We start from the raw sequence: 13,458 nt of genomic DNA, 5'->3' as shown, positions 1-13,458 counted from the left end.
GGCACAGCATCTCTGGGAGAGTAAATGTAATCTTTTTAATTAATTTAAAGTGTCAATTATTAACCTGCCATGCAATTTGCATGGTATTTCTTTTCCATTTTGCTTAGTTCATTTTTGAATAACTAACAACTGTTGTTATCATCTGTTCACAATGGACATTATGTAATCGATGCTCATACTTCAAATTGGGTAGACAAAATTTGTGATTTGCAATTTTGAAAGGAAATATTTTTGTTTGAATAAGTTACAACTATATCAATGTGAAATGCATCAACAAAGTCTCTGCTTTGAAACAGAGAATTATCTAGCTATTTTCTATGCACCTGCAGTTTGGTTTTTCGCAGACATCCAGAGTTGTGCTTTCATTTTTTGTTGAGACTGGGTTTACTGGGAGATTTTTAACCCTCAGTTGGCCATCAGTTTTGGCGAATATCAGGAAGTTTACTTGGGGTGGCAGTTGACTGCATGATACTCTTGTGTTGACAGAAATGCCACCTGCATTATAGTAAAACGGCACATGTCATTTTTATATTGAATACTTAAAAGATTAGTTTCACAATTTGTATTAACAGGTCAAAAGATTTAAATGATTTTCTCTATGACATATGCACCATTGAAAGTTCTGGACAGCAGTACTTAAATATAAAACTTGGGGAGCTTCTTTATTTAATAATGATCTCTGACTATAGAAAGGTTAAATCCAATTTGCTAAATGAATCTAACCGCAATTTGACTTTTCCTAGATTTCCTTGCCCTGTATCTGTGGTACTACAGACTGCGATCTGTTTAGTTCAGATCCCAGTCAAAAATGCATTTAAAACAGTGGGTGGAAAATCAGAATTCCATGTCCTTAAAATATTGCAACGTAGGGCAAAAGGTAGATCTAAGTTTTAAATCAAATTAATTTTAATTACAGAGTGTATATAGCCAACTGTAAACAATTGCAGAATATTTAAAAGGCTTAATAAAACCTATTGTTGGGTTTATTTTTCGTTCATCTTTAAATTTGAGATTGTCAGTATTTTAACTGAATGTTGCCTCTGACCCTTGTCTGAACAAGTGATGAAAATGCATGCTTTATTTTGCAAGTCACCCATTTAGTTTTTATTATACAAGTAGGCCAGACCAGGCAAGGACAGTAGATTTCCTTCCCTGAAGGACATTAGTGAACTGGCTGGATTTTTCCGACAATTGATAATTTTGTGGTCACCATTACTGAGACTAGCTTTCAATTGAAGATTTTTTTTGCAATTGACTGAATTCAGCCAGCTGCCATGGTAGGATTTGAACTCATGTCCCTGGAGCATTAGCCTGGGTCTCTGGATTAAGAGTTCAGTGATGTTACCACTATACCACCACCTCCCCCTATCGGCGACTGATTCCCAATGTTTAACATTTTAAATCAGCCCTGTGTTTAAATTGAATTATTGTCTCTTACTCCTTATTTCTGTAACTTTGTCCAATTTTATTTTTCATCTTGTTTAATTTTTTTAGAGTATTTGAAAATGGACAGTGTGCTAATGGAACACCCAATAACACGACAGAAGCAAAGAATCCTAAAGTGTTGGAAAAAGGTAAATTATGTTTGATTTTACCTTTTTCATACTAAATTATTTTAAACAAATAAATTGAAATAAGCAAAAATATCAGCAACAGTAAAATAACAGAAAGCTGTTCAAACACTGAGTACAGCTTATTTAAAAGTAATTTCTTGAAAATATGATCCATGTATTTGGTGCTATAGAGTGAAACATGTTCTGCTTAAAAAGGAAATTTTGCCACATTTTCTAAATTATTGCCAGTAATGTCGATGTCTGTTCCAGTATAAAATATCAACATTGATGATCACAAGATAAATGGTAATTTTAAGAATAGATGAGAATTATATCTGACCATTTATAAACCACCTCCAGCCCTACAAACATTGGCTAAATTCTCAACCATCTAGGCCTTTAACTCTGAAAATATCCCCACTAAAATTTCTTCACCTCTTCATTTAGGATGCTCCTTAAAACCTACCTCTTTGATCAAGCGTTTTGTCACCCATCTTAATATCTCCTTGCATGTCTTGGTATCAAATTGTGTTGATATCTCTTTTTATTTTTCAAAATTTAAAATGCTTTATAATTGCAAGTCTTGTATTATTTATTGGAGAGCTTATTTGTTACTTGATGTCAATGGGTAATGCAACAGACCACTTTGCCTGTTGTCCTGTCAGTGCTTTGTTACTTCCTACTTGAGCACACTCTAAAGTAAATAGAAAGGTTTCTTATTTTGATTCCCCGATCCGAGGAATTGCTCCTTTCTGATCCAAACACACACTGATCATGAATACCTAGTTCCTCCACCAGTTCAGTTTAGATTATGGTTATAGGTAAGGGCTTGGGGCGGCTGGGTGGCGCAGTGGTTAACACTGCTGTCTCATAGCACCTAGGTCCCAGGTTCGATCCCGGCCTTAGGTCACTGTCCGTGTGGAGTTTGCTCATTCTCCCCGGGTCTGCGTGGGTCTCGCCCCCACAACCCAAAAGATGTGCAAGGTAGGTGGATTGGCCATGCTAAATTGCCTCTCAATTGGAAAAAAATAATTGGATACTCTAAATTATTTTTAAAAGAAAAAAAAAGATAAGGGCTTAATATTGTTACACTGATCATGACAAAATATTTATTTTCAGAATCCATGATCAGTGTGGATTTTTTTTTTTCAATTTGTCGCAATAATTTGCATATTAGGGTATGTTGTTCTCTGACCATCTCAAAACCTTGTATCTGTTAAATGAGTATTATTATACAAGGTACAGTAGTTCCAACACCTGGGCTAGTGTGCGGTCAATTCCAGCCCCACGTGCCCTGGAGTCACAATATAAGTGAATTAACCAATAAACCTTTGGCCCATGGCTGCTCAATAATCACGGTCACCAGGTTTGTAAATATAAACACGATTACTGTTTATTTAATACAAGAACTGCAATGGGATATGCAGCAAATACCACACACACACGACAAACAGAGGGGTGGAAATGGGTAAAAATCATAAATGAAAGGAAGATGATGGTTTTCAGCACACCTTTCTTCTCAGCAAGCTTGCAGATTAAAGTCTTTGGTTTGCAGCCTGCAATGATCTTCTCTGTGGTTTAGAAATGCAGATCTCACTCTGGAGAAATATAGCATGTTCTGGACTTTGCTTGCACAGCCTGTAATGGTTCTCCTGTAAATAGATTCATCCAGGCTCTCTGCCAGTTCGGAATCACAGCCTTTCCGGAGAAAAAACAGACAGGTTGTTGTCTTTCTGCTGCCAGGAGTCAAACTGAAACCATGGGACTCTGAAAAGCATCCCAGAAGGCTCAGATCCAATCAGCACCTGTTACTGGGCAGAGCACAGCCTTTTGGACGAATTCATTGGCCACTAGCCAAATAAATCGAACCCAGTCCCAACCCATCTCTCTCACTGGTGTCGACCAGTCTGCAACTCCAGTTTGTGACAGTGTGACACTAAGCTATGTAAATTGCATTCTGTTTCCTGACTATAGTGTTTGCAATTTCAGCCAGAGCAATAGTTTTTTTTAAAATATATTTTATTGAAATTTTTCATTCACAATTTTTTCCCCTTACACATCAAACATAAAGAAAATTTAACAGTACAAATAACATGATAACTACAATCTAATAAAGAGTAACTAACTAACATAGTAAACTAACCCAATAACATAAAATGAAACTTCCCCCCCCCCCGGGTTGCTGCTGCTGGTCATCTATCTTCCCTCTAACGTTCCGCTAGGTAGTCGAGGAACGGTTGCCACCGCCTGGTGAACCCTTGAGCCGATCCTCTCAGTGCAAACTTAATCTGCTCCAGTTTTATGAACCCCGCCATATCGTTTATCCAGGCCTCCAATCCGGGGGGTTTCGCTTCCTTCCACATGAGTAAAATCCTACGCCGGGCTACTAGGGACGCAAAGGTCACGACATCGGCCTCTTTCGCCTCCTGCACTCCCGGCTCATACGCAACTCCAAATAAAGCTAACCCCCAGCCTGGTTTGACCCGGACCTTCACCACCTTCAAAATCACTCCCGTCACTCCCCTCCAATACCCCTCTAGTGCCGGGCACAACCAAAACATATGTGTGTGGTTTGCCGGGATTCCGCCACACCTCCCACACTTGTCCTCCACTCCGAAGAACCTGCTCAACCTTGCTCCCGTTATGTGTGCTCTATGCAGCACCTTAAATTGGATCAGGCTAAGCCTAGCACACGAGGAAGAGGAATTTACCCTGCTTAGGGCATCAGCCCACAGACCCTCCTCTATCTCCTCCCCGAGCTCCTCTTCCCACTTCCTTTTCAGTTCGCCCACCAGCTCCTCCCCCTCTTCTCTCATCTCTCGGTATATTTCTGACACCTTGCCCTCCCCGACCCACACCCCCGATAGCATTCTATCCTGGATCCCCTGCGTCGGGAGCAATGGAAATTCCCTCACCTGTTGTCTTGTGAACGCCCTCACCTGCATATACCTAAAGAAATTTCCCCGGGGCAGCTTATACTTTTCCTCCAACGCTCCCAAACTCGCAAACGTCCTGTCTACAAATAAATCTCCCAGCCTCCTAATTCCCAGCTGGTGCCAGCACTGGAATACTCCATCCATCCTCCCTGGGGAAAATCTATGGTTGTTCCTAATTGAGGACCCCACCAGGGCTCCCAGCACACCTCTGTCGCCTCCATTGCCCCCAAATATTTAATGTTGCCGCCACCACTGGGTTTGCGGTAAATTTTTTTGGTGAGAACGGTAGTGGCGCCGTCACCAGCGCCTCCTAGACTCGTCCCTTTACAGGACTTTCTAATCTTTTCCACGCCGCTCCCTCTCCCTCTATCATCCATTTACGGATCATCGCCACATTGGCGGCCCAGTAGTAGTCGCCCAAATTCGGCAGCGCCAGTCCCCCTCTGTCTCTACTACGTTGTAAGAACCCCCTCCTTACCCTCGGAACTTTCCCTGCCCACACGAAGCTCGTGATGCTCCTGTCTATTTTTTTAAAGAAGGCCTTAGTGATCAGTATAGGGAGACATTGGAATACAAATAGGAACCTCGGGAGGACCATCATCTTAATTGCCTGCACTCTACCCGCCAGTGACAGTGGCTGCATGTCCCACCTCTTGAAGTCCTCTTCCATTTGTTCCACCAGTCGTGTCAGATTAAGTCTGTGCAAGGTTCCCCAGCTCCTGGCTATCTGAATCCCCAGGTATCGAAAGTTTCTTTCCACCATCCTTAAAGGCAGGCCATCTATCCCTCTACTCTGGTCCCCAGGGTGTATCACAAAAAGTTCACTCTTTCCCATGTTAAGCCTATATCCCGAGAAATCTCCGAACTCCCTCAATATCTTCATGACCTCTGTCATCCCCCCCACTGGGTCCGTCACATACAACAGTAGGTCATCCGCGTAGAGTGACACTCGGTGTTCTTCTCCCCCTCTAATCACCCCTCCATTTTCTGGAGTCTCTTAGCGCCATGGCCAGTGGTTCAATTGCCAACGCGAACAGTAATGGAGATAGCGGGCATCCCTGTCTTCTTCCCTGTTTAGTCGGAAATACTCCGATCTTTGCCGACCCGTGACCACACTTGCCGTTGGGGCCCCATAGAGGAGTTTGACCCAGCTAACAAACCCGTCCCCGAACCTCCTCAGCACCTCCCATAGATACTCCCACTCCACCCTATCAAATGCCTTCTCTGCATCCATTGCCGCCACTATCTCTGCCTCCCCCTCTGCTGGGGGCATCATTATCACCCCCAATAGCTGTTGCATGTTGACATTTAGTTGTCTATGCTTTACGAATCCTGTCTGGTCTTCGTGCACCACCCCTGGGACACAGTCCTCTATCCTCGATGCCAGCACATTTGCTAGCAATTTGGCGTCCACATTTAGTAGTGAAATAGGCCTATAGGACCCGCACTGCAGCGGATCTTTATCCCGCTTCAAAATTAGCGATATCGTCGCCTCCGACATTGTCGGGGGTGGAGTCCCCCCTTCCCTGGCCTCGTTAAACGTCCTCGCCAACAGCGGGGCCAGCAAGTCCACATATTTTCCATAAAATTCCACCGGGAACCCATCTGGTCCCGGGGCCTTCCCTGCCTGCATGTTCCCCAGCCCCTTGGTAACCTCGTCCACCCCAATTGGTGCCCCCAGGCCTTCCACCTCCTGCTCCTCCACCCTCGGGAACCCCCTCCAGGGGTTGGGACCTATAAAGTCTTTCGTAAAAGGTCTTAAACACCTAGTTTATCTTCCCTGCTCTTCGCACCGTAGCTCCCTTTTCGTCTCTAATTCTCCCTATCTCCCTCGCCACTGTCCTCTTTCGCAGCTGATGGGCCAACAGGTGACTAGCCTTTTCCCCATAGTCATATCTCATCCCCTGTGCCTTCCTCCACAGCACCTCCGCCCTCCTGGTGGTCAGAAGGTCGAACTCCGTCTGGAGTCGTCGTCTCTCCCTGTACAGTCCCTCCTCCGGGGTCTCCGCATATTCTTTGCCCACCCTTAAAATCTCCCCCAGTAATCTTTCCCTTTCCTTGGCCTCTGTTTTCCCTTTGTGGGCCCTGATGGAGATCATCTCTCCTCTGACCACCGCCTTTAGTGCTTCCCATACCACTCCCACTCGGACCTCCCCGTCGTCATTGGCCTCCAGGTATCTCTCTATGCATCCCCGCACCCTTCCACAGACTCCCTCATCCGCCAACAATCCCACATCTAATCGACAGAGTGCACGCTGCTCCCTCTCCTCTCCTAGTTCCAGGTCCACCCAATGTGGGGCATGATCCGAGATAGCTATGGCTGAATACTCAGTTTCTTCCACCCTCGAGATCAACGACCTTCCCAAAACAAAAAAATCTATCCGGGAGTACACCTTGTGAACATGGGAGAAGAAGGAGAACTCCCTGGCCTTCGGTCTAACAAATCGCCATGGATCCACTCCCCCCATTTGGTCCATAAACCCCTTAAGCACCGTGGCCGCTGCCGGCCTTCTTCCGGTCTTAGATCTGGATCTATCTAACCCTGGGTCCAGCACGGTGTTGAAGTCTCCCCCCATTATCAAGTTTCCTACCTCCAGGTCCGATATACGTCCCAGCATCTGCTTCATGAATCCCGCATCATCCCAATTCGGGGCATATACGTTAACCAACACGACCTCCATTCCCTCCAGCCTGCCACTCACCACCACATATCTGCCTCCACTATCTGCTACAATGCTCCTAGCTTCGAATGATACCCGTTTCCCCACCAGTTTGGCCACCCCTCTATTCTTTGCATCCAGCCCTGATTGGAACACCTGTCCCACCCATCCTTTCCTTAACCTAACTTGGTCCGCCACCTTCAGGTGCGTCTCCTGAAGCATAGCCACGTCTGCCCTCAGTCCTTTCAAGTGCGCGAACACTCGGGCCCTTTTAATCGGTCCATTTAGGCCCCTCACGTTCCACGTGATCAGCCGCACTGGGGGGCTACCTGCCCCCTTCCCGCGTCGACTAGCCATCCCCCTCTCTCGGCCAGTCCCACGTCCCGATTCCGCGCTCCCACTCGTTCCCCAGGTGGTGCATTCCAGCCCCGACCATCCTTTCTTTAGCCAGTTCCCCTTTGATTTCTGCAGCAGCAACCCAGTTATCCCCCCCCCGCCAGATCCCCATCTAGCGTGATTGCTCCCCCCATGTTACTTTCGAAAGTCAGCTGACTTCAACTGACCCCGGCTTCTCCCGCTCACTCCTTGACCCCCCCGTGGGGGGAACTCCCATCTACCTTGTTCCTATCTTCCCGCCATCACCTTTCTGGCGCGGGAACAAGGAAAGTAGGCTCCATATTCTCTGTAGCTGTCCGGCCCCTTATGGCGCAGCTCCCTCTCCATTCTCCGCCTATGTCTCTTCTTTCCCCCCACCGGCGCCCACATTTCTTAGTGTCTCCGCCCCTTCCCAATTTACATCTCTATATACATCGACAGTAACATTTCTCTCTAATATCAGTCCCTCAGTTCCGATCCAGTTTCTCGTCTTTAATAAAGGTCCATGCTTCTTCCGCCGTTTCGAAGTAGTGATGTCTCTCCTGGTATGTGACCCATAGTCGCGCCGGCTGCAGCATCCCGAACTTCACCTTCTTCTTGTGTCGCACCTCCTTGGCTCGATTAAAACTCGCCCTCCTTCTCGCCACCTCCGCACTCCAATCCTGGTACACCCGTACCACCGCGTTCTCCCATCTACTACTCCGTACCTTTTTGGCCCATCTCAGAACCACTTCTCTATCATTAAAGCGGTGAAATCGCACGATTGTCACCCTAGGTGGTTCTCCCGCCTTTGGTCTCCTCGCAGGGACCCGATGCGCCCCCTCCACTTCTAAGGGGCCCGAAGGGGCCTCAGCTCCCATCAGCGAGCTTAGCATCGTGCTCACGTAAGCCCCGCAGTCCGCTCCTTCCATTCCCTCGGGGAGACCCAGGATCCGAAGATTCTTCCTTCGTGCTCTATTTTCTAGGGCCTCAATCCTTTCAATGCACATTTTGTGGAGCGCCTCGTGCGTCTGTGTTTTGACCGCCAGGCCCAGGATCTCGTCTTCATTATCCGTCACCTTCTGCTCCACCACGCGGAGCTCTGTCTCCTGGGTCCTTTGTGCCTCCTTAAGCCCCTCAATTGCCTGTAGCATCGGGGTCAGCACCTCCTTCTTAAGTAGCTCCACACAGTGTCTTAAGAATTCGTCTTGATCGGGCCCCCATGTCGCCTGGGCTTTCTCCGCCGCCATCTTGCTTCTTTTTTCCTTCTGTCCCTATCGTCGAGGATTGCTCGCGATGTAGCCGCCACCGCCAATATTTTTCTGTTTTGTTGGGGGGGACTCCCTGTTAACTCACCCCACGCTGGGTTTCGTCCTGGAAAAGTTCCCCGTTGGGGCTCTTCAAAGAGCCCGAAGGTCCGTTTGAGCTGGAGCCGCCGAAACGTGCGGCTTAGCTGGGCATCGCTGCAACCGGAAGTTGCCAGAGCAATAGTTGAGATGTTACAATTGACCCTGCTAACTTTGGGCTAGAGTGTAAGAAAATCAACCAACATTCTGACTCTTGATTTCTGTACAAAATGTGCATTGAGTTGGATGGCTGACGATATAAGTAAGCTTAACAGTGGTATTTTCTAAGGCTGAATATTCTGCTTGCACTCACTTTGTCGGCTCCTGCATAAGGAATGGTCACTCGGGAGCTGCCACCATCTATAGAACTATAGCCCAATAAAATGCTTGAACCTTTAGGGAAGGAAATTAATATAAAATGGCAGGTTGCACTGAATGTTTCTGTAAGTGAGGTAAATATATTTCTGGTATTTTCAGATGATATTTTTGAGATGCCAATTGTTCCAGCTCCCATACCACCAGCTCGACTTCCAGCAAGAGACAACCAAAATCTCAGTTGCTCCGCTCTGAATAGAACACCCTCCGATTATGACCTTCTAGTTCCTCCAGGTACATGGTTTAGATGACCGTATACAGATAAGGGCTTAATATCATGCTACATACTTATTTTCAGTATGCACGGCAGGCAGTAAAATCAGATTGTTGGCTATTTTGATGTTATTGAATGAACCATTCTATTCAGTAAATGCCCTGGAAACAACTTCTCATTCTATTGAAACTCTTTCTCTTGAGACTTATTTGGCTCAGTCTCTGAACCCATAGTTTGCTGACGGTTGTGCCGCTGGCCGGAGGGCTTCTGCCAAGGCCGGACAGTGGGCTGCGAGGTCGGAGCCCACGGGCACAGAACAGCCATGCAGCTGCACACGCTGCTACCAACTCACTGTGAACACTGGTCGTATAGGTGTTTCCCTCCCCAGGCCACCCCCCTAGGTGCCCTCTGGCCCAGCGGTCCAGTGCAACCACTGCCATCTTATTGGCTGGGGTGAGTGTGTGTGGGGAGTGTAATGTGTATTTTGTCAGCCTCCCGAGTATCAATCACGGACCAGGCGAGTACCTCACCGTTTTGCATTGGAATCAGTTGTGTTCCACGTGGCGCTGGTGCTAGCACCTCCACAGTTGCTAAATCAATCCAGGTTCGGAGACGATTTTGATGTCGTGAATGTCCACAAATTCTACATCGGCGTCGACACTAGTCTCGGAATCAGACAATCCCGCCCATATCTTTTCGGAAAGAAGGCAGGAGAATGGGTATGAGAAACATATCGGCTGTGATCAAATGGCAGAGCAGACCTGATGGGCCGAATGGTCTAACTCTGCTCCTATATCTCATGGCCTTATAGTCCTGGCTGCATGTGAATGTTTTCTGTCTTATCATAATAGCGATACTGTTATTGTTGCTCACAACCAAGAATCATGGTGAAAGAGCGTACACAGCCTGTGAAAAAAATACAAGGTTTAAAGAAAATACTTTTAAAAAGATTATAGAGAACTTGTATGCATCTCATATCAGTTCCAAGATCAGATTAAAGCTTTCACCTCCACAAATGTTGGAAGATTTTGCTGTAAGGAGCCACTTCCTTTGGCTCACTGTGCAAAATGAGCACCTGTGTTTTGTTGAAAACTGTGCTGACTGTTAACTGCTCATCTCCAATTTTGCCCTTGGTAGATTTGTGGGAATCCTTTTGAATTTGAGGTTATTATTAATTTAAAAATGTTGTTGTATCAACTGTCACATGAGGCCTTTTAAGTTGTTTAGGTTTGTATGTCAGTGAGAACCCAGGTTTGGCTTAATTTGTTTGTTTTTTTTTGCCAGCAGGTAATGCATTTGACAGCCTTCCTCCCTCATTGCCTCCACCCCCACCGCCTGTACGGGTCAGCCTCCCTGATCTGCCCAGATCGTCCGGCTCAGGCAGCAGACCCACATCTGGCCATGACCCGTTCCACTTCAGTGCAGGTAATCCAACTTTCTGTGCGTTGTGATTGGATTGTGTATATGGAGTAAAGGTGAGCTCCTGAATGTGGTTGTCTCAATATGCCGAGAACGTTCAGGGTATATTGTTAGTTTATTGAGTCATATAACAGTTACCAGCAATCAGGGTTTTTTTTATATTAAGTTCTTCAAGTTGACTTCCGGTGTCGTTTGCGAGCGGGTCGGCCGCATTGAAAGGAGCTCCCGCTGGTGGCAACTGTCTACGGCACTTTCGGGGGTTTCCCTGTTTGTTCTCTCTTTCTCCGATTTTCGTTGGCCTTTGGGGCCATCCCGGGCATCAAGCCGGGCCGGTTTGAGAACCGGCGAGGAACCCCGCGTGAGTGTCGGGCAGCTGGAGCTGAGGTGTTGGGCCCACGGCATGCGGCATTTGGAGCAGTGGGGGCGGAGCTGAACTGAGGACGAGGCGGCAGGCTGGAAGCCAGGGTGCAATGTAGTGGAGATGTTCCACATCGGGTGGCTCCCGCCTAGAATGTTTTTTTTTTAAGAAGTCTGAAGTCCGGTCCCAGGGCAATTTTTAAGGAATATAAAAAAGGAAAAAAAAATTTTTGGAAATTTTTTTTGGAGGAGGAATTTAAAAAAAGATTGAAGACTTCCGGGTGCGGCGATGACCAGCTGAGTCGCACGTTTCGGCAGCTCCCGGTGAAACGGACTTTTGGGCTCTTGATAGGAGCCCCAACGGCAATTTTGACGGCTAAAAACACTGTGCGGTAAACCAGAAGGGAATCCCCCCTGGATACGGATGGAAAAAGGAGGAGAAAGTGGCCGGATTGCAGTGGATCCTTTAGAACAGCGGCAAGGAAGGCAAGCAAAAACCAAGATGGCGTCGGAAGGTGGCAGTTTAACATGGGGCCCTGAACAACAAGAGTTCTTGAAATGCTGTGTGGAAGAGCTCAAAAAGGAAATGAAGAAAGAGCTGTTGGCCCCGATACTACAGGCGATCGAAGGGCTAAAGGAGGAACAAAAGACCCAGGAGAGGGAGCTTCGGGTCGTGAAGGCAAAGGCAGCCGAGAATGAGGACGACATACAGGGCCTGGTGGTGAAGACGGAGACTCATGAGGCACATCAGAAACGATGTGTGGAAAGGTTGGAGGCACTGGAGAACAACGCAAGGAGGAACAACCTGAGGATTCTTGGTCTTCCTGAAGGTGTGGAGGGAGCGGACGTCGGGGCATATGTGAGCACGATGCTGCACTCGTTAATGGGAGCGGAGGCCCCGGCGGGTCCGTTGGAGGTGGAGGGAGCATACCGAGTGATGGCGCGAGGGCCGAGAGCAGGAGAAATTCCCAGAGCCATAGTGGTGAGATTCCTCCGTTTTAAGGATAGAGAAATGGTCCTTAGATAGGCAAAGAAAACTCGGAGCAGTAAATGGGAGAACGCGGTGATTCGCGTTTATCAAGACTGGAGTGCGGAGGTGGCGAGAAGGAGGGCGAGCTTTAATCGGGCCAAGGCGGTTCTTCATAAAAAGAAGATAAAATTTGGAATGCTGGAACCGGCAAGACTGTGGGTCACATATCGAGGGAGGCACCACTACTTTGAGACGGCGGATGAAGCGTGGACTTTTATTGTGGAAGAAAAACTGGAATAAGCGGGTTATTAAAAAGAACGTTTGAACAGAGTGGTGGGGCGAATGTGGGGGGCAAAGAGGGGGGTTAAAAAGGGGGGAAAGAGGAGTTTTATGTACTAATCCTGCGATGTGGTAACTTTTCTCTCTCCCACAGGTGGTGATGGGGGGAGGAGGGGAGGTGGAGGAGATGGGGCGTTGGCCACTTGGATTCTAGTGAACATGCTCTATTTAAAGCCCTGCTTCCCTCTCTAAAATCTCACTATTTATAGCTGGTTCTTCTTGCTGAAGTCTCACATTTGCACTTCAGCCTCCCTGCTGAAATCTGCTGTATAGACCCACACTCTCTGCTGAAATCTGCTGTACAGACCCACACTCTCTGCTGAAATCTGCTGTACAGACCCACACTCTCTGCTGAAATCTGCTGTACAGACCCACACTCCCTGCTGAAATCTGCTGTACAGACCCACACTCCCTGCTGAAATCTGCTGTACAGACCCACACTCCCTGCTGAAATCTGCTGTACAGACCCACACTCTCTGCTGAAATCTGCTGTACAGACCCACACTCCCTGCTGAAATCTGCTGTACAGACCCACACTCCCTGCTGAAATCTGCTGTACAGACCCACACTCTCTGCTGTACAGACCAGCTGTCCCTGCTGAAATCTGCTGTACGGGCCCACTCTCCCTGCTGAAATCTGCTGTACTGACCCAATCCCCCTGCTGAAATCTGTTGTACAGACCCGCTGTCCCTGCTGAAATCTGCTGTACAGACCGCTCCCCTTGCTGAAATCTGCTGTACAGACCTCCTGTTCCTGCTGAAATCTGCTGTACAGATCCACTCCCCCTGCTGAAATCTGCTGTACAGACCCACCCCCTGCTGAAATCTGATGTACAGACCCGTTCCACCCTGCTGAAATCTGCTGTACAGACCCGCACGCCCTGCTGAAATCTGCTGTACAGACCCACACTCCCTGCTGAAATCTGCTGTATAGTC

The 13,458-nt window shown here is 47.5% G+C and overlaps 1 protein-coding gene across 5 annotated transcripts in view; it reads left to right on the top strand.

Annotated features, from left to right (window-relative positions):
• cblb (Cbl proto-oncogene B, E3 ubiquitin protein ligase) overlaps positions 1 to 13,458 on the top strand; it is a 306,490-nt gene that overhangs the window by 278,709 nt on the left and 14,323 nt on the right. For 3 of the 5 annotated variants that reach the window (XM_072513618.1, XM_072513613.1, XM_072513614.1), the window contains 3 exons: positions 1,495 to 1,574; positions 9,327 to 9,458; positions 10,723 to 10,863. In XM_072513618.1, the coding sequence (XP_072369719.1) occupies positions 1,495 to 1,574; positions 9,327 to 9,458; positions 10,723 to 10,863 (353 nt within the window). The remainder of the gene's footprint in view (positions 1 to 1,494; positions 1,575 to 9,326; positions 9,459 to 10,722; positions 10,864 to 13,458) is intronic. The other 2 variants (XM_072513617.1, XM_072513616.1) reach the window with 1 other exon arrangement.

This window comes from Scyliorhinus torazame, chromosome 8 (assembly GCF_047496885.1).
Source record: "Scyliorhinus torazame isolate Kashiwa2021f chromosome 8, sScyTor2.1, whole genome shotgun sequence".
Lineage (NCBI taxonomy): Eukaryota > Metazoa > Chordata > Chondrichthyes > Carcharhiniformes > Scyliorhinidae > Scyliorhinus > Scyliorhinus torazame.
This window is presented reverse-complemented; position numbering and strand designations above follow the sequence as displayed.